The sequence below is a fragment of the Dendrobates tinctorius genome, unplaced genomic scaffold (assembly GCF_039654945.1).
Source record: "Dendrobates tinctorius isolate UK_male_01 unplaced genomic scaffold, ASM3965494v1 ptg000103l, whole genome shotgun sequence".
NCBI classification, from domain to species: Eukaryota; Metazoa; Chordata; class Amphibia; order Anura; family Dendrobatidae; genus Dendrobates; species Dendrobates tinctorius.
The window spans coordinates 34,953,220-34,978,580 of record NW_027361771.1 but is presented as its reverse complement, the minus strand read 5'-3'; the positions used below and the strand labels follow the sequence as shown (position 1 = coordinate 34,978,580).

The 25,361-nt window shown below is 43.4% G+C and overlaps 1 protein-coding gene across 11 annotated transcripts in view; it reads right to left on the bottom strand.

The window, feature by feature from the left end:
- The window catches only part of LOC141100201 (oocyte zinc finger protein XlCOF8.4-like), a 149,070-nt gene that overhangs the window by 48,789 nt on the left and 74,920 nt on the right, over positions 1–25,361 (bottom strand). For 3 of the 11 annotated variants that reach the window (XM_073588534.1, XM_073588533.1, XM_073588535.1), the window contains exons 3-7: positions 24,787–24,975; positions 24,578–24,701; positions 21,233–21,330; positions 21,034–21,136; positions 8,567–9,593 (exon numbers count right to left, since the gene is read on the bottom strand). In XM_073588534.1, coding sequence (XP_073444635.1) covers positions 9,220–9,593; positions 21,034–21,136; positions 21,233–21,330; positions 24,578–24,701; positions 24,787–24,975 — 888 coding nt within the window. In that variant the 3' untranslated portion in view covers positions 8,567–9,219. Of the gene's footprint in view, positions 1–8,376; positions 9,594–19,287; positions 20,628–21,033; positions 21,137–21,232; positions 21,331–24,577; positions 24,702–24,786; positions 24,976–25,361 lie in introns of those variants that run through there. The other 8 variants (XM_073588532.1, XM_073588531.1, XM_073588539.1 and 5 more) reach the window with 6 other exon arrangements.

Below are 25,361 nucleotides of genomic sequence, written 5' to 3'. Positions count from 1 at the left end.
GCTGTAATGTCTATTGTCTGTACAAATCCCCTCTGAAATGTAAAGTGCTGCGGAATATGTCGGCGCTATAAAAATAAAATTTATTATTATTAATCATTATATGCATGCAATCTTTATATATATATATATATATATATTTATTTAACCTTTGCATCTTAAAATATACAAAAGTGTATGCAATCATACTATTCCTTTAATTTTGTACTTTGAAATAAAATTGCGTTATATCGCAAGTAGTAGCCTTCTTTAAAGTCATAGCCGAACCTTAGTGCTAAAAACTTGGCAATACACCTAGGCATCTGCTGGGAATACTGTTGCTTTTTGAAGGAGAGGAAGAGATGCAGGGTCACTTATATAAGTGCTGTGACACTATGTGAGGACATCCATGGGATGTGACTCCTCCCATAAGTCTTGAAGGTGGCAGGATTGCGCCGAGGTCCAGCAGCTACTTGTGGTGAGCTTTCCCGATTCCTGCATCGGAAGCCTGAATTTGCCATGCTTTCCACTGTGGAATGCAACTGGCAGTGACTATGACCATGCATGACCATCTGCTAAGTGCCCACGTTGTCCATAGCATTTCCACAACTCCCTGCCACGGGTAAAACACATTCGAAATTCGCATGGGTTTTTAGCTTGCAGAATGCTAGCGCTTTCCTAAGCGATTTGAAGCATTGCTTGGAAAAGTGATTGACAGGTTGGTCACACTTGTCAAGCATAATGCTTGACAAATGTGACCAATGTTTTACTATTGATCCTGCTATGCAGCATCAATAGTAAAAGATAGAATGTTAAAAATAAAAAATATGGTTAATCTCACCTTCTGACGGCCCCCGATGTCCATAGCTGCGCTCCTGGTATGTTCCAAGGGATGCTTTGAACGAAGGACCTTTGTAACGTCACACTCGCGAGACCACTACATCATCTCAGGTGATTCACGCAATGCATCCCAGGGAACGAAAGATGCCGCCAGCACCGCTGAGAGCCGGGAGGACTCCGGGGGCCATCAGAGGGTAAGTACAGTCATATGTTAAAGTTTGGGTACCCCTATTAATGTTAACCTTTTTTCTTTATAACAATTTTGGTTTTTGCAACAGCTATTTCAGTTTCATATATCTAATAACTGATGGACTCAGTTATATTTCTGGATTCAAATGTGGTTTATTGTACTAACAGAAAATGTGCAATCTGCATTTTAACAAAATTTGACCGGTGCAAAAGTATGGGTACCCTTATCATTTTCTTGATTTGAACACTCCTAACTACTTTTTACTGACTCCCTGAAGCACTAAATTGGTTTTGTAACCTCATTGAGCTTTGAACTTCATAGCCAGGTGTATCAAATCATGAGAAAAGGTATTTAAGGTGGCCACTTGCAAGTAGTTCTCCTATTTGATTCTCGTATGAAGAGTGGCATCATGGGCTCCTCAAAACAACTCTCAAATGATCTGAAAACAAAGATAATTCAACATAGCTTTTCAGGGGAAGGATACAAAACGTTGTCTCAGAGATTTAACCTGTCCGTTTCCACTGTGAGGAACATAGTAAGGAAACGGAAGAGAACAGGTACAGTTCTTGTTAAGCCCAGAAGTGGCAGGCCAAGAAAAATATCAGAAAGGCAGAGAAGAAGAATGGTGAGAACAGTCAAGGACAATCCACAGACCACCTCCAAAGACCTGCAGCATCATCTTGCTGCAGATGGTGTCACTGTGCATCGGTCAACAATACAGCGCACTTTGCACAAGGAGAAGCTGTATGGGAGAGTGATGCGAAAGAAGCCTTTTCTGCAAGCACACCACAAACAGAGTCGCCTGAGGTATGCAAAAGCACATTTGGACAAGCCAGTTACATTTTGGAAGAAGGTCCTGTGGACTGATGAAACAAAGATTGAGTTGTTTGGTCATACAAAAAGGCGTTATGCATGGAGGCTAAAAAACACAGCATTCCAAGAAAAACACTTGCTACCCACAGTAAAATTTGGTGGAGGTTCCATCATGCTTTGGGGCTGTGTGGCCAATGCCAGCACCAGGAATCTAGTTAAAGTTGAGGGTCGTATGGATTCAACTGAGTATCAGCAGATTCTTGACAATAATGTGCAAGAATCAGTGACGAAGTTGAAGTTATGCAGGGGATGGATATTTCAGCAAGACAATGATCCAAAACACCACTCCAAATCTACTCAGGCATTCATGCAGCGGAACAGTTACAATGTTCTGGAATGGCCATCCCAGTCCCCAGACCTGAATATCATTGAACATCTGTGCGATGATTTGAAGCGGGCTGTCCATGCTCGGCGACCATCAAACTTAACTGAACTGGAATTGTTTTGTAAACAGGAATGGTCACAAATACCTTCATCCAGGACCAGGAACTCATTAATAGCTACAGGAAGCGACTAGAGGCTGTTATTTTTGCAAAAGGAGGATCTACGAAATATTAATGTCACTTTTATGTTGCGGTGCCCATACTTTTGCACCGGTCAAATTTTGTTAAAATGCAGATTGCACATTTTCTGTTAGTACAATAAACTTCATTTGAATCCAGAAATATAACTGAGTCCATCAGTTATTAGATATATGAAACTGAAATAGCTGTTGCAAAAAACAAAATTGTTATAAAGAAAAAAGGTTAACATTAATAGGGGTGCCCAAACTTTAACATATGACTGTATATCACTATTTTTTATTTTAATTCTATTTTTACAGGAATATGGTACCCAGGGCATGGAGGAGAGTCTCCTCTCCTCCAGACCCTGGGTACCATCTGCACATTAAGCACTCACTTCACGCATGGTGGGCATACCCACATGCGTTGAGTGTATCAATGCAATCCTATGGCGGCGGAATCGCCGCAATTCAGCAGAAAGAATGGACATGCTGTGGATTTTAGGCTGTGTGCCAATGTTGCGTTTTGTAAGTGTTTCCCGCAGCGGAAATGCTTAAAAACACATAAAATCGCATTCCCATGCAATCCTATGGGATTCCGCAATTGCTGTGCCCATGCTGCAAATTTTTCTGCTGCAAAATCGCATAGTGGTAAAATCCGCAGCATGTCCATTCTTTCTGCGGAATAGCGGCGATTCCGCCGCCATAGGATTGCATTGAAACGCTCACAACAAGCAGCACGTTACAGAGGAGGAAGTCACCCTTAGTGGCTCACGTTTTACAGGTGTAAAAAAACTCTGTAAATAAAGTGACTTACAACTTGGCTATTTAGTACACTGGCTATCAAATGGAGATACATTTATTAAAATGACAACCGTTTAAGCTTATATATAAATTTACAAGCTGTTTTTTTTCCTGAAAATGTCTACAGCATAAGAACCCTCAAGCTGATGTCTCACATTCCCATCGTAAATCCTAATTGTTGTGACTGAACCGCTGAGGATGGACCAGGTCAAGAATAAGACTGTCAGCAGCTTATTAAGCTTCACCCTGGAGATCATCTATCTGTTGACTGGAGAGGTGAGCAATATAGGGCACTCACATCAAGCAGCTTTCATATTTTCTCTCTGTTTCTTGCATAGATATAGGATTGGAGAGGTAAGCGATACTGGGAATGTGCATAGTGATACTTTTTAGAGTTCCCCTACATTCACAGGAATACACGGTAGCAAGGCAGACCTCTGAAGACTGTACCAGCTGTCTTTGCGTGTCAGAACAATGGAGCAGAATCCCCATCACTTTGCCTACACCACTTACTGAGGCAAGTGCAAAACAATGATCAGAAGATCCTGGAACTCACCAACAAGATGATTGAGCTGCTGACCGGAGAGGTGAGCGCTGCTGGGAATACTGGGGCATTATACAGTAACACAAGGGATGATGTGTCTGGGTGATGACTGTATCATTGTGTGTCAGGTTCCTATAAGGTGTCAGGATGTCACTGTCCATTTCTCCATGGAGGAGTGGGAGTACATAGGACACATGGATCTGTACAAGGACGTCATGATGGAGGACCACCAGCCCCCAACATCTCTTCATAAGAGGAGACATTGAAGAAAAATCCCTTTTAGGGGCCTTTTTGTGATCCTCCTGGTAGTTGGCATCATTATAAGGATTGGAATAAGGAGCCATGAATGCAAGGATGGGAATAAGGAGCAATGCATGCAAGGATGGGGATGAGGAACCAAGCATGCATACCAGGATGGGGATTATGGGACAATGCATACCCGGCTTATACTAGAGTTAATACGCTTTTCCAGTTTTTGTGGCAAAATTAGGTGCCTCGGCTTATACTCGGATCGGTTTATACAAGAGTATACCGTATATAGTAAGTTGCTTTCCAGATAGTAGATCATGCATACATTAAGTCTAAACTAATGCTCCTATTGATCCAGGGAGCTAGTCTGATTGCCGTATGTGGAGTCGGGAAGGAATTTTTTTTCCCCAAAGTGAAGCTTACTGTTTGCCGCATGGGTTTTTTTTGCCTTCCTCTGGATCAACATGTTAGGGCAGGTTAGGATAGGATATGGGTTGAACTAGATGGACTTAAAGTCTCCCTTCAACCTTAATAACTATTTTATTATTTTTATATGTTTGTTTACTTCACTATGAACTGTGCATATAATTTTGTCTGATTTTACAGGATTATTTTCTTGGTTCTGTCTATTTTTGTATGTGATCACTTGTATATTTGTACTGCACAGTAATACTTTATATGTTTTTTTCCAGCAAGGTTCGAAAAAGACCCAGTCCGGGTCGACACATTACCTATACCTAAGCTACTGTAATGCCCATCACCATCAACTATTCACTGTGGTGTAAATACTTGTATAATAAAAAACAAAAAATTATTTTGCAACAATCCATACACTGGCAAGGCATTCTTAAGTCATGTTATCCAGAAATGCTACACTAAAAATAATCTTAGTAATTGTAGAACCAAGAGGATTATCTATAAAGCTAGGTGTGCATGTGGCAAGGCACATGTAGGAAAAACTTTACAGAAAAATGGTGGCGCAACACATTGGGGACAGCAATAACGGTCATGATACATCCACTGCAAAACACATCAACGGTATGTATGGTGGCGACACTTCACTCTTGTTGTTTACTTGGATCAATTTGTGCAGATCTCCTAAAAGTGGGTGCAAATATGACAGACTCCTTCCCAAAAGGAAGAGTAAATAGATCTATGGACTACAAACCTGCAGCCCCTAGGGGCTCAATGAACAGCTGAACATCAGCTGTTTTGTGTAATTTCCTTCCTTTTTCCCTTCCCTCCCCGATTCCCCTTTGTCCCTATTTTTTCCTATTTCGTGCCTTTTTACCATTTTTTTTTTCAGGCCGTCAATTAGGTTTTATAGTCAGGTTGTTTTACCCGGTATGAACAATGTTACTTGACAATGTATCTCTCCATTTGAGGTTTTTTCATATCACATCCCAACTGTGAGGTTTAACATGTGATCTAACATAGCTAGGAATGGATTTACTTCCATGTTCATTGCAACCACTTCACTAGTGAGTGGTGTCTCAATGCAGCAGGCATAGAGGTGACTTGGGGGTCATTTAATAGTAGCACCACTCTTGGGTACTGCCCTTGTCAGGGCAGGAGTCTATGAATGGGGCACGACAGGGGATATTAAGGTCATCTGATTACCTTCTCCCCTTCCTCCAGCGCTTTCTTTTATGGTCTACATCCGCTACAAAGGATACTGATGAGACCTTTCCGATTTTTTACTTGCACTGTTGTCGCCATGGGCACTTTAATACTCATTGCACAGAAATGTTGTATATATATTAGCACCTTTTATTTTAACATTCCACTTCTACACGTTATGTGCGTGTTCATGAGCATGGCTTTTTTTAGTAACATTTATTAAAAGGGTAAGTTTTATTTGTACTCTCGTTGCTTGATATATAGTATATTGAAATGTACTTAAACATGTCCTGCATCGGGAATGTGTCTAATTAGTTATATAAGTATTGGACGCTGCACTCCACCAGGTAACCAACTACTAGAGTACCATGTTATCATAGGACGTAACTTGCCAATATAGGACAATCCCTTTATAACCAATCCACTGGCTATATCAGGAGCTGTAAAAGGCCTGTTAGAATGGACAGGTATCTGCACATGCATACCACTGTTACATTCAATGTCTATTAGCCTTCTAAAGAGCTGTTTTCCATTTAGAACAACTCTCTCTTTAAAACACTTTAAACATTAAAAGGGCTATCTTAGACAACTAATAAAGATATTCTGTTTGTAAAAAGCATTTCCCTTGTCTATGAGCGGTTACAAACAAGCTCAAACATATTTAAACAGAGCTGCAATATCTGTCCATGGACATGAGAGCCACTGTTGCGGGAAAGCAAGCAGACGGTTTTATTACCTGAAACAAAGATCTTCTGCCAAATATTGCAGTATAAAGTTCAAGATCTTAAAAACTTCTAGGATTAGAAAGGATGGAAGGATGATATCCATACTGTGCCAGTTTTTATAGAAGAGCAATCATCTCCATCCATTGACTGTAGACCACTATCGGAGGTATGCACCCGCTTGAAATTGCACAAATTTGCATTTCAGGGAATCCATATGATTATAATAATTTTTATTTTTATATAGCGCTAGCATATTCCGCAGCGCTTTACAGTTTGCACACATTATCATCTAAATTCCCTATCAGTATGTCTTTGGAGTGTGGGAGGAAACTGGAGAACCCGGAGGAAACCCACGCAAACACGGGGAGAACACACAAACTCCTTGCAGATGTTGTCCTTGGTGGGATTCGAACCCAGGACTCCAGCGCTGCAAGGCTGCAGTACTAACCACTGAGCCACCGTGCTACCCATATATAATTATTATTATTATATGTACAGTGGGGCAAAAAAGTATTTAGTCAGTCAGCAATAGTGCAAGTTCCACCACTTAAAAAGATGAGAGGCGTCTGTAATTTACATCATAGGTAGACCTCAACTATGGGAGACAAACTGAGAAAAAAAAATCCAGAAAATCACATTCTGTTTTTTTTTCATTTTATTTGCATATTATGGTGGAAAATAAGTATTTGGTCAGAAACAAGCAATCAAGATTTCTGGCTCTCACAGACCTGTAACTTCTTCTTTAAGAGTCTCCTCTTTCCTCCACTCATTACCTGTAGTAATGGCACCTGTTTAAACTTGTTATCAGTATAAAAAGACACCTGTGCACACCCTCAAACAGTCTGACTCCAAACTCCACTATGGTGAAGACCAAAGAGCTGTCAAAGAACACCAGAAACAAAATTGTAGCCCTGCACCAGGCTGGGAAGACTGAATCTGCAATAGCCAACCAGCTTGGAGTGAAGAAATCAACTGTGGGAGCAATAATTAGAAAATGGAAGACATACAAGACCACTGATAATCTCCCTCGATCTGGTGCTCCACGCAAAATCCCACCCCGTGGGGTCAGAATGATCACAAGAACGGTGAGCAAAAATCCCAGAACCACGCGGGGGGACCTAGTGAATGAACTGCAGAGAGATGGGACCAATGTAACAAGGCCTACCATAAGTAACACACTACGCCACCATGGACTCAGATCCTGCAGTGCCAGACGTGTCCCACTGCTTAAGCCTGTACATGTCCGGGCCCGTCTGAAGTTTGCTAGAGAGCATTTGGATGATCCAGAGGAGTTTTGGGAGAATGTCCTATGGTCTGATGAAACCAAACTGGAACTGTTTGGTAGAAACACAACTTGTCGTGTTTGGAGGAAAAAGAATACTGAGTTGCATCCATCAAACACCATACCTACTGTAAAGCATGGTGGTGGAAACATCATGCTTTGGGGCTGTTTCTCTGCAAAGGGGCCAGGACGACTGATCCGGGTACATGAAAGAATGAATGGGGCCATGTATCGTGAGATTTTGAGTGAAAACCTCCTTCCATCAGCAAGGGCATTGAAGATGAAACGTGGCTGGGTCTTCCAACATGACAATGATCCAAAGCACACCGCCAGGGCAACGAAGGAGTGGCTTCGTAAGAAGCATTTCAAGGTCCTGGAGTGGCCTAGCCAGTCTCCAGATCTCAACCCTATAGAAAACCTTTGGAGGGAGTTGAAAGTCCGTGTTGCCAAGCTAAAAGCCAAAAACATCACTGCTCTAGAGGAGATCTGCATGGAGGAATGGGCCAATATACCAACAACAGTGTGTGGCAACCTTGTGAAGACTTACAGAAAACGTTTGACCTCTGTCATTGCCAACAAAGGATATATCACAAAGTATTGAGATGAAATTTTGTTTCTGACCAAATACTTATTTTCCACCATAATATGCAAATAAAATGAAAAAAATACAGACAATGTGATTTTCTGGATTTTTTTTTCTCAGTTTGTCTCCCATAGTTGAGGTCTACCTATGACGTAAATTACAGACGCCTCTCATCTTTTTAAGTGGTGGAACTTGCACTATTGCTGACTGACTAAATACTTTTTTTCCCCACTGTATATAATATGATTAATTTTCAAGTAACGCTATGATCCCATCTCACGTTATCTACTTGTCATCTGTGATTTTCTTGATGTAGAATAAGTTCTGACAGTTGTGTATAACATTTGCCACAGTCAGAACATGATAGCGGGTGCTCACCTAAATGACTTTCCTGATGTTTGAGGAATGTCAATCTCTTTGCAAACAGTTTACCACACAGTGGACATGAGAATTGCTCCCCAGTGTGAATTGTGCAATGTTCTGAAAGACTTGATTTTCGTGTAAAACCCTTCCCACATTCAGAACACACAAATGGCTTCTTTCCCGTGTGACTCCTTTGGTGATTAATGAGAGTAGATTTATGTTTAAAGCTTTTCCCACAAACAGAACATGGGAAAGGCCTCTCCGCTTTATGAATAACTTGATGTTCAAAAAGACTTGATTTCCTAGAAAAACACTTTCCACATTCTGGACAAGAGAATGGCCTCTCTCCTGTGTGGCGTCTTTGATGGTTAGTGAGTACAGACTTCTGACTAAAACCTCTCCCACATTCTTTGCACAAAAATGGCTTCTCTCCTGTGTGGATTCGCAGGTGTTTCTCAAGCTGTGATCTCAATGTAAAGGGCTTTTTGCACTCTGGACAAGTAAAAATGTTCTTTCCCGTATGAAGTCTCTGGTGATTGCTTAGATGGCCTTTCTGGGTAAAACATTTTCCACATTCCAAACAAGGAAATGATTTTACCCCTTTGTGACTTCTGTAATGTTTATTAAGGTGGGACTTCTGGCTAAAACATCTTCCACATTCCGAACATTCAAAAGGATCTACACTTGTGTGGATTTGTTGGTGGTTTAGAAAAGGTTGCTTGAGTTGAAAAACATTTTTTACATGAAGAACACGTGTATGGCTTCTCTTCCAAGTGGATTTGCTGATGGTCATGAAATTGATCAATGGTAGAAAAAGAATTCCCACATTTATCACAAGTAAAAATATTAACGCTTTTATCAACTGAATGTGGGTTATGAAAAGATTGTGTGTGTACGTGAGGATCAGAGGATTTTTCTTCCCTGTGACATACCAGGGAGCAATCGGAGCTACACGTTTTTTTAAGTGTGCAATCTTGTGTTTCAAAGCTTGGAGAAAAAAGGAGATGTTCCTCTGAACTAGTCCTTATTATGGTTCCATCTGCTGGGAGAACAATAAAAACATTAATGTCTATAGGACGTAATCAATACCAGAGTTCAACAGCATTCATTTTAAAGAGAACCTCCAAAAATAAAAGTTTTCAATGTTTAGCTCCATGGTAGGTGGTTATATTATAGTACTGTAGAAGAAATAAATGTAACAAGTATCAAAGTCACATTATGAATTATATGTTACACAAGTCAGAAAATGTCTTAGTAGGTGGAAGGAGGCCGAGAGCTAACGATTCACCCCATTTAAAGTAGAGAAAGTATTCTAAGGACATTCTCTGGTAGAAATTTTGTTAACCCCTTTCCTACATTGGACGTAATATTCCGTCCATGTGACCTGGGACCTAAGTCCCAAGGACGGAATATTACGTCACACGCGATCAGCGGCGCTCACAGGGGGAGCACAGCTGATCGCAGGCGGATGTCAGCTGATTATCACAGCTGACAACCAGCACTGTGTGTCAGGGGCGGTCACGGACCGCCCCCGGCACATTAACCCCTGGCACACTGCAATCAAACATGAACGCAGTGTACCGGGGGCATAGGAGAGAAGCGCGCAGGGAGGGGGCTCCATTCGTGCTTCCCTGCAACCCCCGGAGCGACGCGATGTGCTGCGTCGCTCCGAGTGTCCTCCTCCCTGCAGACCCCCAGATCCAATATGGCCGCAGGGGTCTTTGGGGTCTTGCAGGGAGGCGTCTTCCTCACTGCCTGCTGAGAGCAGGCAGGCAGAAGCCTGCAGCAGCGCCTGTCAGATCGCCGATCTGACACAGCGCTGTTCTAAGTGTCAGATCGGCGATCTGACAAAAGACAGTGATGCCCCCCCCGGACAATATAATAAAGTAAAAGGAAAAAAACACGTGTAAAAATAAATTTAAAAAAAAAAAAAAATATTCCCTAATAAACTCTTTTTTCTAAATAGAAAAACCCAAAACAATAAAAGTACACATATTTAGTACCGCCGCGTCCATAACGACCCGCCCTATAAAACTATCCCACTAGTTAACCCATTTAGTGAACCCCTAAAAAAAAAAAAGAAACAAACAATGCTTTATTATCATACCGCCGAACAAAAAGACGGATATGAATAACCATGGTACTGCTAAAAACGGCATCTTGTCCCACAAAAAAAAAGCTGCCATACAGTATCATCAGCGAAAAAATAAAAGTTATAGCTCGCAGAATAAAGCGATGCAAAAATAATTATTTTTTATATAAAATAGTTTTTATTGCATAACAGCGCCAAAACGTAAAAAAACGACATAAATGAGGTATCGCTGTAATTGTACTGACCTGAAGAATAAAACCCCTTTATCAATTTTACCACACGCGGAATGGTGTAAACGCACCCCCCAAAAGAAATTCTTGAAATGCTGGTTTTTGTTCATTCTGCGTCCCAAAAATCGGAATAAAAAGCGATCAAAAAATGTCACGTGCCCGAAAATGGTACCAATAAAAACGTCAACTCGTCCCGCAAAAAATAAAACCTCACATGACTCTGTGGTTCAAGATACGGAAAAATTATAGCTCTCAAAATGTGGTGATGCAAAAACTTTTTACAATAAAAAGCGTCTTTTAGTGTGCGAAAGCCGCCAAACATAAAAACCGCCATAAATAGTAAATCAAACCCCCCGTTATCACCCCCTTAGTTAGGGAAAAATAATAAAATTAAAAAAAAAGTATTCATTTCCATTTTCCCATTAGGGTTAGGGCTAGGGCTGAGATTAGGGTTAGGGGTGTGTTGGGGTTAGGGTTGGAGTTATAATTGGGGGGTTTCCACTGTTTAGGTACATCAGGTGCTCTCCGAACGTGACATGGCGCCCGATCTCAATTCCAGCCAATTTTGCGTTGAAAACGTCAAAAGGCGCTCCTTCCCTTCTGAGCTCTGCCATGCGCCGAAACAGTGGTTCCCCCCCACATATCAGGTATCAGCCTACTCAGGACAAATTGCACAATAACTTTTGCAGTCCAATTTCTCCTGTTACCCTTGGTAAAATAAAAAAAATTGGGCCTGAAATAAATTTTTTTTGTGAAAAAAAGTTAAAATGTTCATTTTTTTAAACATTCAATTTTTAAAAAAAAACGCATGTTATATCAATAAAATGTTACCACTGACATGAAGTACAATATGTCACGAGAAAACAATGTCAGAATCACCGGGATCCATGGAAGCGTTCCAGAGTTATTACCTCATAAAGGGACAGTGGTCAGAATTGTAAAAAATTGGCCCGGTCATGAATGTGCAAACCACCCTTGGGGGTGAAGGGGTTAATATCAATATTTTGATACAATAATGCAAATTTAGCATTGCTCACGATGCTGAACTCTGTATAACCCCACTCACATCACTGTGGAAGCATTCTGTATATACTGTACATTGATAGAAAGCAGCCAACGAGTGGTGTGTGTGTGGGGGAATTACACAGAGCAATTGACTAGGATGCACGAAACACCTAGTCCTACACCTAATCTACTACTCAAATATTAACCCCTTTCCGACTGCTGACGGGATACATCAGCGGTCAGTGTCCCCTGCTTTGAGGTGAGCTCCGGTGGCGAGTCCACCTCAAAGCCGCGACATGTCAGCTGTTATAAACAGCTGACATGTACCCCCAATAGGCACGAGCGGAATCGCGATCCGCCCGCACCTATTATATTAACTAGTTAAATCCCGCTGTCAAACACTGACAACGGGCATTTAACTACCGCTTCCGGCCGCTGGGCCGGAAATGAGCGCATCCCCGACCCCCGTCACATGAGCGGGGGTCAGCAACGCGTTACCTTGACATCCAGAGGTCTCAGAGATCTCTATGGTTGTTGCCGGTACAATGCTATAAGTGCCACCCCATATGTAGCAGAGCCGATCAAGTACAAGTATGGCATGCTTCTAGCCTCCCATGGAGGCTATTGAAGCATGCCAATAGTAAAAACAAAAAACAACTAAAAGTTCAAATCACCCCCTTTTCGCCCCAATCAAAATAAAATAAAAACAAAAACACAAATCACACATACATAAATTTGGCATCGCCGCGTTCAGAATCACCCGATCTATCAATAAAGAAAAAAAGGATTAACCCGATCGCTAAACAGCGTAGCGAGAAAAAAATTCAAAACGCCAGAATTAAAATGCAATAACAGGTAATCAAAAGAACGTATTTGCACAAAAGTGGTATCATTAAAAACGTCAGCCTGGCACGCAAAAAATAAGCCCTCACCCGACCCCAGAGGATGAAAAATGGAGACGCTACGGGTCTCGGAAAATTGTGCTTTTTTTTAGCCAACATTGGAATTTTTTTTTCACCACTCAGATAAAAGAGAACCTAGACATGTTTGGTGTCTATGAACTCGTAATGACCTGGAGAATCATAATGATAGCATTTTAGTGAACCTAAAACTGACCTAGCAAAAACCCAAGCAAAAAACAAGTTTGGGATTGCACTTTTTTTTTTTTGCAATTTCACCGCACTTGGAATTTTTTACCCGTTTTCGAGTACACGGCATGGTAGAAGCTGGTGTCGTTCAAAAGTTCAACTCGTCCCACAAAAAAATAAGCCCTCACATGGCCATATTGATGGAAAAATAAAAAAGTTATGGCTCTGGAAAGAAGGGGAGCGAAAAACGGAAAATCGAAAAAAGCTCCGGTCATTAAGGGGTTAATTGTATTGAAACAGTAACACAAAGCTCAGTAAGTGACTCCTCACTGGAATTGGGGGTATTTTCCCAGATATCATGCTGCTCTCCGATTACATAGCAAAACCTGCTGACTTCTATTTATCCCCTTAGTGACGGAGCCAATTTTGTCTTTAATCCCTTTCTGACATTTGACGTACTATCCCGTCCATGGGCCCTGGGGGGAGCGCAGCTGATCGTGGCCGGGTGTCAGCTGATTATCACAGCTGACACCCGGCACTATGTGCCAGGAGCGATCACGGACCGCTCTCGGCACATTAACCCCCGGCACACAGCGATCAAACATGATCGCAGTGTACCGGGGGCATAGGGAAGAATCACTCAGGGAGGGGGCTCCGTGCGTGCTTCCCTAAGCCCCTTGGAACAACGCGATGTGCTTGCGTTGTTCCGAGGGCCTCCTTCCTGCAGGCTCCTGGATCCAAGATGGCCGCGGGGGCCTTCCGGGTCCTGAAGGGAGGCGGCTTTCCCAGTACCTGCTGCTATAAATAGTAAACCAAATCCCCCCTTTATCATAGAATCATAGAATCGTAGAGTTGGAAGGGACCTCCTGGGCCATCTGGTCCAACCCCCTGCTCAAAGCAGGATTCGCTAAATCATCCCAGTCAGATGTCTGTCCAGCCTCTGTTTGAAGACTTCCATTGAAGGAGAACTCACCACTTCTCGTGGCAGCCTGTTCCACTCATTGATCACTCTAACTGGCAAAAAGTTTTTTCTAATATCTAATCTGTCTCCTCCCATTCAGTTTCATCCCATTGCTTCTAGTCTTTCCTTGTGCAAATGAGAATAAAGTTGATCCTTCTACAATGTGACAGCCCTTTAGATATTTGTAGACAGCTATTAAGTCTCCTCTCAGTCTACTCTTTTGCAAACTAAACATTCCCAAATCCTGCAACCTTTCCTCATAAGACAGGGTTTGCAGACCAGTCACCATTCTGGTCGCTCTTTTCTGAACTTGCTCCAGTTTGTTGATGTCTTTTTTAAAATGTGGTGCCCAAAACTGGACACAATATTCCAGATGAGGTCTGACCAAAGAGGAGTAGAGGGAAATAATGACTTCACGTGATCTAGACTGTATGCTTCTGTTAATACATCCTAGAATTGCATTTGCCTTTTTTGCTGCTGCATCACACTGTTGACTCATTCAGTTTGTGATCTACTAGTATACCCAAGTCTTTTTCACATGTGCTGTCACTTAGCCCTATTCCTCCCATTCTGTATATGCTTTTTTCATTTTTATTGCCCAGATGTAGTACTTTGCATTTCTCCCTGTTAAAAACCATTTTGTTAGTTGCTGCCCACTTCTCCAGTTTATTTATATCTTTTTGAATCCTCTCTCTCTCTTCTCTAGTATTAGCTATCCCTCCTAGCTTTGTGTCATCAGCAAATTTAATCAGTTTACCCTCAATTCCTTCATCTAAATGGTTGATAAAGATGTTGAACAATACAGGGCCCAGGACAGAGCCCTGTGGTACCCCACTTGAGACATTCTTCCAACTGGATGTGCAGCCATTTACGACCACTCTTTGGGTCCGATCACTAAGCCAGTTATGAATCCACCTAACAGTTGCCTTGTCCATTCCATACTTAGTCATTTTTTCAATAAGGATTGTATGAGATACTTTGTCAAATGCTTTGCTGAAGTCAAGATATACTATATCTACAGCATTTCCTTGATCCACCCAATCAGTGATTCCGTCATAGAAGGAAATTAAGTTAGTCTGACATGACTTATTAGTTACAAACCCATGCTGACTCTGTTTAATCACTTCATTCTTATCCAGGTACTGACATACATGTTGTTTAATAATTTGTTCAAAGATCTTTCCTGGTATAGAAGTCAGACTCACCGGCCTATAGTTGCCTGGGTCCACCTTCTTCCCCTTTTTGAAGACAGGAACAACATTTGCTCTTCTCCAGTCTTCTGGCACTTCTCCTGTTCTCCAAGAATTTTCAAAGATTATGGAGAGGGGTTCAAAAATTTCTTCTGCTATATCTCCTTCAGTACTCTGGGGTGTAATTCATCTGGACCTGGAGACTTGAATTCATTTAGGTTAGCTAAGTGTTTCCTCACTATCTTTCTGTTTATAGATATCCTGGATTCTTCTATTCCCTTAATAGGACAGTGAGGAACAGTTGATGTTACATTTCCTTTCTGAGAGAAAACAGATGCAAAATAGGAATTTAAAAGTTCAGCCTTCTCAACATCCTGTCTTATCATTTCATCATTTTCATCCTGTAAAAATCCTATAGCATCTTTGACTTTTCTTTTACTTTTGACATATCCCCAAAATCCTTTATTATTGCTTTTGACATCTCTTGCAAGCCTCAATTCATTTTCAGCTTTAGATAATCTGATTTGTGCCCTGCAGGTTCTGCAGACAGCATTATATTCTTCTTTAGATATGCCTCTCTCTTTCCATTTTATAAACATTTTTTTCTTCCTTTTTAGCATGTGCTTAAGTTCTGTGTTCATCCATCCTGGTTTCCTTAAATGCTTCCTATTCTTCCCTCTTTTCGGAATTGTTAACAACTGTGCTTTGAGAATTTCATTTTTCAAGATTTCCCATCCTTCCTGGACATTTTTGTCTTTAAGGATATCCAGCCATTGGATCCCTCCAATTCTCTTTCTGAATCCCTTAAAATCTGCCTTTCTGAAATCTAACCTTGACGTCTGAGTCTTCACAGGTCTTCCGCCTCTAGTTATCCAAAATTCTAAAATAGCATGGTCGCTACCTCCTAGGGTCCCAGCCACTTTTATCTCCTCAACCATTTCCTCCCTGTTTATAAGGATTAGATCACCCCCCTTAGTTAGTGAAAAATAATAAAAAATTTTTAAAAAGTACCGTATTTTTCACTTTGTAAGACATACTTTCTTCCCCCAAATTTGGGGGAAAAGCGGGTGCGTCTAACAAAGCGGACATGCCTTACCATAGGCCATGATCAGGGGGTGTCCGGCGGTTGCTGGCCGATGCTGCGGGTGTCTACGTTGCCCAGCGATGCTGCGTGTGTGCCCGGGGCTCTGCCGACGTTGTGGGACAGGCCAGAGCCCCAGCATTTCCACGGTTCCCCTGTGTGTGCGTTGGCTCCGATAAAGAAAATGGCCACTGGCGCTTGCGCAGATGGGATCTCGGGACCCAGCTCTCAAAAGAGGAGATCTGAAACCTCATCTCTTGAGAGCTGGGTCCCGAGATCCCATCTGCGCAAGCGATGGCGGCCATTTTTTTACCGGAACCATGGCACACAGGGGAACCGTGAAAATGCCGGGGCTCTGGCCTGTCGCACAATGTTGGCAGAGCCCCGGGCAGCGCCGGGCACACACACAGCACCGCTGGGCACTGGAGACACCCGCAACACCGTCCAGCAACCGCCGGACACCTGGAGAGACCCGGCAGCAGTGGCACACATCGGAGCCCCCCCTCATCCCTGAATGCGGCCTGCAGCATCACTCCACTCCTGCCTCTTCCAGGAGTGAGCCTGGGACCCCGCTACACCGCAGTCACCAACCCCGGTAAGCAATAAAATGCAAGGATAAGAAGCACCACCATTTTATTAAAAAAAAAATCTTATTTTTCTCCTTAAAATTTGTGGTGCGTCTTATAATCCGGAGCATCTTATAAAGCGAAGAATACGGTATTTATTTCCATTTTCCCATTAGAGTTAGGGCTAGGGTTAGGGTTGAGATTAGGGTTAGGGGTATGTTGGGGTTAGGGTTGGAGTTGAGATGCGACATGGCATCTGATCTCAATTCCATCCAATTCTGCGTTGAAAAAGGTCAAACGGTGCTCCTTCCCTTCCAAGCTCTGCCATGCGCCCAAACAGTGGACAGTCTGATGATAAATGGGCTACTGGAACAAACCGTTCAGGGGCAAGACAAGAAAACCTCGATCTGATGAAATGCGACTGCAATAGCAGACCAAATGAGAGAGGATACATGAATCGTATGAGGAAACTCTGGATGGATATAAGACCTGCATGTCCACTAACTGAGAAACAACAAGTCACCCGTTTCAATATCATAAAGATCCTTTATGCGGATGATGTGTTACTGTTCCTAGGAAATGCACAGGAGTCTGAGGATTGCTATGCACAGCATTACTAAATTTGGGACTATTTCAGGACTATCCATTAATTGGGACAAGTCTTGGGCTTGGATGTGGCAGTTGACCCAGCGATTCCTTTACGGGTGGTTACTGAGTGTAAATTTTTGTGCATTGTGATTTCGGCCAAGATAGAGGAGTTGGCCGAAATCACGAACAACGAACTGACCAGAGCATTATCTGACTTGGATCATGCTACTATTACCCCATATAAAACACACAGACTTCGGTTTGTTCACAGTCATCATCCCTCAATGCAAAGAGTTCACAAACATTGGTCCCTCTTGACCAAGGCCTACCGAAACATCAACACTTTCAAGCATTTACCATTGATGTGTAGACCACAGAACATGAAGGACAAATTAGTAAGGGCAGACTTGGGGTCACAAAGACAGAAACAAACATTAACTCGCACACTGACAGGACAAAGGAGGACCAGCACTTTTCCATGTTTAAACTGCATGAGTTGCAACAAGGATTTCTATACCTGTGAATCAAACTTTGTTATTTACATTATCAAATGTCCATGTGGATTACTGTACGAGGGGGAGACCACCCAAGCCAAAGAAGTAAAGCATAATGTGACTCAAATAAGATTCCAGGTCATAGACAAAGTCCATAGACCGAGGAGGGGTGGAAACCGTATCCAGCTACTCAGACAGTGTGAAACATGCTGGATTTATACCTTAGATACACTTAGCCCAAAGGGACTCAATCGTGAAATTGATTGGCTGGCCTAATACAATATTATCTTTTCTCCATAGACCCATTGAATATTTTCATACGTTGTTACTGCATCAATCACAAACAGGATGGTTACTGAGCTTACATATTTGGGCATTGTGATTTTGGCCAAGATAGAGGACTATATGAGCGGCTCAATTTGACTCCTTTGCTTGTGAGATTACAGCAGAAGACTGGGGCCTGGAAGAGACTGTTCTTGTCGATTGCGGGTAGAGCTAATTTGATTAAAATGATATTCATGCCTCAATTCCTCTACATGCTTCAAAATGCTCTGGTGTGGTTGGAACAAAATAAATTTTATAGGATCAACTCTCTTTTTAGGGATCTGATCTGGAAAGGTGGAAGGACACGCATTAAACTGGAACATCTGCAAAGATCGAAAAACAAGGGAGGCTTAGCGGTCCCTAACCCATGGATCTATTATGTAGCGTCCCAATGCCAGCATGTGGTGGGTTGGGGAAAATCTAGACAAAGTACATCAGCTGGGAAGGGTCGATTGTTAGCCAGCTTAGAGGCAGGTAGGTTTAGACTGAACCCTAAAAAATTTCCAACTATAGCTATGATGGGGAAAATCTGGCAGAAAATCAAGCAGTAGAGAGTTATAACAGAGTTTACATGTTACGCGCCAATCTGGTTCGACCCTAAAATGGTAAAGCTGATGCGATTGAGAGGGTTTGGTCAGTGGAGGCGTATAGGCATTTGGTTCGTATAGCAGCTGCTTGATGGTGGTGTACTCAAGACGTTTGAAATGCTCAGGAAGGAGTTTCCTTTGAGCCCGAATTTATTTTTCCAGTATCTGCAGCTGAGACACACTCTCAACAACCAGTTTGGGGTGTCGCATGTGGTTCTGCAACCAGACAGTTTACTGAATCTCATAGGACCTCAGAACAACACGAGGGGATTCATTACATAAATCTACAGGGGTCTGCTGGAAACATTCCTAGTACGGCACCTTTAACAATGAGAGATAAATGGGTGGCAGTCCTGGGTTCGATTTCAGAGTCTCAGTGGGAGTCCATATTGCAGTATATTTCCAAGGTGTCTATGAGTGAGGCCAGAAGGGTGTCGCAGCTGTACTTAGTATATAGAATGTACAGGACTCCAGTGTGGATGATGACGGCAGGACTGAGAGGGGACTCAAAATGCCCAAGATGCTCTGATGAGGGGGCTGATCTCTTACATATGATGTGATCATGTCCTCGCCTTCAGCCTTTCTGGGTGAAAGTCCTTAATTTGATCCAGGAGGTGAAGGGGTGAATATTCCGCGTACTCTGTTGGCCTGCATACTGGGATGTGTGGAAGATATTGCTACTGATGAATGGGGGAGATTGGCTATAGCCAGGTTTTTGTATGCTGCTAGAAAACTTATCGTGGTGCATTGGTTGGATGAAAAAACGCCAGTTAAACAAGAATTTGTGAACAGAATAAACTTTATTATCTTAATGGAAAGAAATATATATACACTGCTCAAAAAAAATAAAGGGAACACTTAAACAACAGAATATAACTCCAAGTAAATCAAACTGTCCACTTAGGAAGCAACACTTATTGACAATTTCACATGCTGTTGTGCAAATGGAATAGACAACAGATGGAAATTATGGGCAATTATCAAGACACCCTCAATAAAGGATGGGTTCTGCAGGTGGGGCCCACAGACCACAACTCAGTACCAATGCTTTCTGGCTGATGTTTTGGTCACTTTTGAATGTTGGTTGTGCTTTCACACTCATGGTAACATGAGATGGACTCTACAAACAACACAAGTGGCTCAGGTAGTGCAGCTCATCCAGGATGGCACATCAATGCGACCCGTGGCAAGAAGGTTTGCTGCGTCTGTCAGCGTAGTGTCCAGAGGCTGGAGGCGCTACCAGGAGACAGGCCAGTACACCAGGAGACGTGGAGGGGGCCGTAGGAGGGCAACAATCCAGCAGCAGGACTGCTACCTCCACCTTTGTGCAAGGAGGAAGGAGCACTGCCAGAGCCCTGCAAAATGACCTCCAGCAGACTACAAATGTGCATGTGTCTGCACAAACTGTTAGAAATTGACTCCATAAGGATGGTCTGAGGGCCCGACGTCCACAGATGGGGGTTGTGCTCACAGCCCAACACCGTGCAGGACGCTTGGCATTTGCCACAGAACACCAGGATTGGCAAATTCACCACTGGCGCCCTGTGCTCTTCAAAGATGAAAGCAGGTTCACACTGAGCACATGTGACAGACGTGAAAGAGTCTGGAGACGCCGTAGAGAGCAATCTGCTGCCTGCAACATCCTCAGCATGACCGGTTTGGCAGTGGGTCAGTAATTGTGTGGGGTGGCATTTCTTTGGTGGGCCGCACAGCCCTCCATGTGCTCGCCAGAGGTAGCCTGACTGCCATTAGGTACCGAGATGAGATCCTCAGACCCCTTGTGAGACCATATGCTGGTGCGGTTGGCCCTGGGTTCCTTCTAATGCAGGACAATGCTAGACCTCATGTGGCTGGAGTGTGTCAGCAGTTCCTGCAAGATGAAGGCATTGAAGCTATGGACTGGCCCGCCCGTTCCCCAGACTTGAATCCGATTGAGCACATCTGGGACATCATGTCTCGCTCCATCCACAGACGTCACGTTGCACCACAGACTGTCCATAACGCTAACAGTCCTGTTATTATACCCAACTGTTGGTCTAATAGCAGGACTAAAATAGCTTCGAGGAGGGCCAATGTTAGCCCCCCCTCCCGCCTGGGTTAATATGGAGACCACTGTACCTTAAATTGTCACTAGCAAAGTCCGTTGTGACCTTTTCAGTATGGCAAAAATTTGAGGTCAAATTTATAGTTTTCATTTTTCGTTTGCGGTAGGACAGAGAATGTCAACAATGAGCGCCATGGTACAGTGCACACAACGTTTACAAGCGATTACATACCTGCACTGCCATTTGTAGAAATGTCCTCTGCACAATACTGATTATCAGTCAGTTTTGTCTCATTTTCTTCTGCTGTAGCTTTAACATCACCAAGAAGTTCACCCTAACAGCAAAAATGAATAATGGTGAAGAACATCCTTACAGACCACGTTGTGTAGCAAGAATAGCCTTGTCATACCTATGTGACAACGCTATGTACCTGCTGATCCACAGTGATAGTGGGATTTTCTTGCACACAACCCTGCAAATACAATGGACTTAGACATCTCTCTGGAGAATTTCTTTTATTTGATTGATCTGAAAAAAACAAAAACAAAGAAAAAATCAAAACACAGTGACAGAATACAATATGGGGGAGTTAAAGTTAGGAGGACACCAACAAAGCTATTCTCTCTTTTATAATCTATTAAAAGGGATTGTCCACATTTGGGTACATTGTTTTTATATTGAAATAGATGTATTTTGGGTTGGAATTAATTTTTGCATTTGGGTTTAATGAAAAAGGAGCAAAGATTACACTTTATAGGCTCTTTGATTTGCTACACATTCAACGTCAAAGTGGTCTGTGGTCATAAAATAGCTAGAAATGAGCTCAGAATAATACAGGTAAAAAAGTTACAAACACTCCAGTCATAGTGAGCTCACTGACAGGTTCTCAGTTTACTCAATCTGCAAACAGCAAAATACAATGCAACACTAAGAATATTGAAGCAAAACGGTGTAAAATTTTTAATGAAACCCAGTTAGAAAAATTATTTTTAGCCAAAAATACATGCAGTTATGTAAAAAACAGGGATCTTTGTGTGTACTCGCCGTAAAATCCTTTTCTCCAAGCCAATCATTGTGGGACACAGGACCATGGGTGTTATGCTGTTGCCACTAGGAGGACACTAAGTAAATACTAAGAAATTAACTCCTCCTCCGCAGTATACACCCTCTGCTGGTTCTACCCTGAACCAGTTCGGTGCCAAAGCAGTAGGAGCTCATAAATGGCAAACAAAGATGCAACATGTCAAAAACAAGGAACAACCACAAGCCAACAGGCTAACAGGGTGGGTGCTGTGTCCCCCAATGATTGGCTCGGAGAAAATGATTTTACGGTGAGTACACACACAAAAATCCCTGTTTCTCCTTCGCCTCATTGCGGGAAACAGGACCATGGGACATCCTAAAGCAGTCCCTGGGTGGGAAAAAGCACGACAGCTGAAACCTTGTGTATCAAACAATTAAATCTGGTCTACAGATGTGATATTGCCGATTGCAGAATTCGTCTGCCAAGGGCCGCATCTGAAGAAGCTTGAGAATTAATGTTGTAATGCTTAACAAACGTGTGAAGGCTGGACCAAGGCGCAGCCTTGCAAAACTTGCTCTGCTGACGCCTGATGCCGAATGGCCCAGGAAGCCCCCACTGACCGAGTGGAGTGTGCCTTAATCCTCGCCGGGATAGGCTGACCTCTGACACGGTAAGCCTCTTGGATCTGGCTAGTGTAGCTTTAGAAGTAGGTAGGCCCTTTCTGTGTCCCTCCGGAAGCACGAAGAGGGAAGCCAATTTGCGGAAAGACGCTGTTCTGGAAATGTATTTCCTGAGTGCCCTCACCAAATCCAAAGTATGGAGAGCTTTCTCAGTACGATGGGCCAGAGCTGGGCAGAACGAAGGCAAAACTATGTCCTCATTCAGATGGAAAGAAGAAATGACTTTGGGCAAGAAAGACGGAGACGTCCTCAAGACCACCTTGTCCTGGTGGAAAACAAGAAATGGAGGTTTGCAAGACAAAGCCGCCAATTACGAAACCCGCCTGATGGATGTTACTGCCACAAGAAAAGCAACTTTCCAAGAAAGAAGATTAAGTGATGCGTCCTGCAGGGTTTCAAAGGGGGCCTTTCCCAAGGCTCCAATGGCATCTTGTAGTTCGGGACAAGATGCGACACTCCCTGTATGAAGGTCTTAACCTGCGATTTGGCAGCTATCCTTCGCTGGAACAGGACGGATAGGGATGAAATTTGACATTTGAGAGAAGCCAGAGCCAGGCCTGAATCTAATCCTGCTTGACGAAACTCCAAAATGGAAGGGATAGAAAACCCAAGAGGGAACATCCGCCGGTTTTGCACCACGAGAAAAAGGCTTTCCAGACGCGATGGTAAATGCGCATGGATGTAGGCTTCCGAGCGTTAATCATAGTGGAAGTTACTTGCTGCGAGAAACCGGCCTGGGCTAGGATCCATGATTCAATGGCCATGCCGTTAAACTCAGAACTCTCGAGTTTTGGAGGTAAATCAGCCCCTGACAGAGAAGGTCTGGGCGGTCTGGTAACCGCCAGGGGGCGTCGGCGACTAGTTGCAATAGTTCCGCGTACCACGCTCGGCGTGGCCAGCCTGGTGCAACGAGAATCACTGGGATTCCTTCCGCCTTGATCTTCCAGAAGACCCTTGGAATTAGCGGAAGCGGCGGAAAAATGTAAGGGAGGCGAAACTGATGCCACGGAAGCACCAGGGGATCCGACCCGATGGCTAATGGGTCGCGGGACCGAGCTACGAATGCCGGAACTTTGGCATTTAGCCTGGAGGCCATGAGGTCCAAATCCGGAGTTCCCCAGCGCTAACAAATCTGCTGAAAAACTTCCAGATGAAGGGTCCACTCTCCCGAGGCCAGGCCCTGACGGTTGAGAAAATCTGCCGCCTAGATCTTTACCCCGGGGATATGAACTGCAGAGATGACTGAGTGGTTTGTCTCGGCCCATTACAGAATGTGTGCTACCTCAAGCATCACCCTGCTTCGAGTGCCCCCCTGACAATTGATGTACACCACCGCCGTGGCGTTGTCCGACTGCATCCGAATGGGATGACCGGCCAGAAGTTAATGGAATCGCTGAAGGGCTAGCCTGATTGCCCGAATCTCAAGAACATTGATGGGGAGACGCGATTCCTGGATGGACCAGAGTCCCTGAGCCGTGTAGTGACAGAAGATCGCTCCCCAACCGAGAAGACTGGCGTCGGTGGTCACCACCAGCCAGTGGACTGAAAAAAAGGACCTTCCCTGATCCAATGAGGATGTCGACGTCCACCACCTGAGAGACCGCCTGATCTGGGGTGACAGGCAAAACTGGCGGTCCAGGGAGGCTGGATTTCTGTCCCAAGCTGACAGCAATGCCTGCTGCAGAGAACGGAGATGTAATTGGGCAAACCGTACTGCCTCGATCGTCGCTACCATTTTCCCCAGGACCTGCATGCCGAACCGCAGGGAGTGGGGGCAGGCAAGAGAAAGCTTCCGGGCCCCCCCCGGATCAGCACCGAGATCTTTTCTGGAGGGTGAATTACCAACAGTCATAATATAATGAAGTCGGGGTCTGAAGCCAGACGCTAGTGCCTCCTACAGACACTAAGCAAGAATTGGTTCAGGATAGAGCCAGCAGAGGGTGTATACTGCGGAGGAGGAGTAAATTTCTTTATGTATTTGCCTAGTGGCAGCAGCATAACACCTATGGTCCTGTGTCCTCCAATGAGGCGAAGGAGAAAGAAAAAAATATGTCCCCAAAGCTCTTCTTACCTGGTGATTTTGGGGGCTTTTGGTCCTCCATCATGATGTTTTTATACAGGTCTGCATGTCCTTCTATATAATCCCACTCCTCCATGGAGAAATGGACAGTGACATCCTGACTCCTTATAGGAACCTGACACACAATGATATAGTCATCACCCAGATACATCATCCCTTGTGTTACTGTATAATGCACCAGTATTCCCAGCAGCGCTCACCTCTCCGGTCAGCAGCTCAATCATCTTGTTGGTGAGGTCCAGGATCTTCTGATCATTGTATCTCTCAGGTAAAATGGGGTGAGGTGGAGGCTCGATGATGGGGCTGTGGCTCCTGCTCAATCCTTCGGACTTAGGAATACTGCAGGCTGTCACAACGTCACCAGTAATCTTTTTAATTACCACACATTCCTGCAAGTATGAAAACAAGAATAATCACCACTAAACACAATGTGCAACGGATCTAGACTATGGTCGGCCTTGAATATCTTTATTTAGTAAAGACAAAAATGGACAAAAGATAATACGCAAGTGTTGCAGAATATGATAGGGCTATATAAGCATACAAGCTAGTAATAAATAATAATATAATGCATCCAAAGAACTAATTTTCTTCATAAATGAAGCCTAGAGATACTAAAAGGTGCCCATACACTTCAAATAACTTATCCATTTATATCAAATTCATTTTCTGAAGGAGCCACATGAAATCCTGACTGTAGAGGAAGGCAGAAGTTAATTCTGCACATTATTATTATTTATACGTTTATCATTCAATATTGAGCAGAATTAAGTGT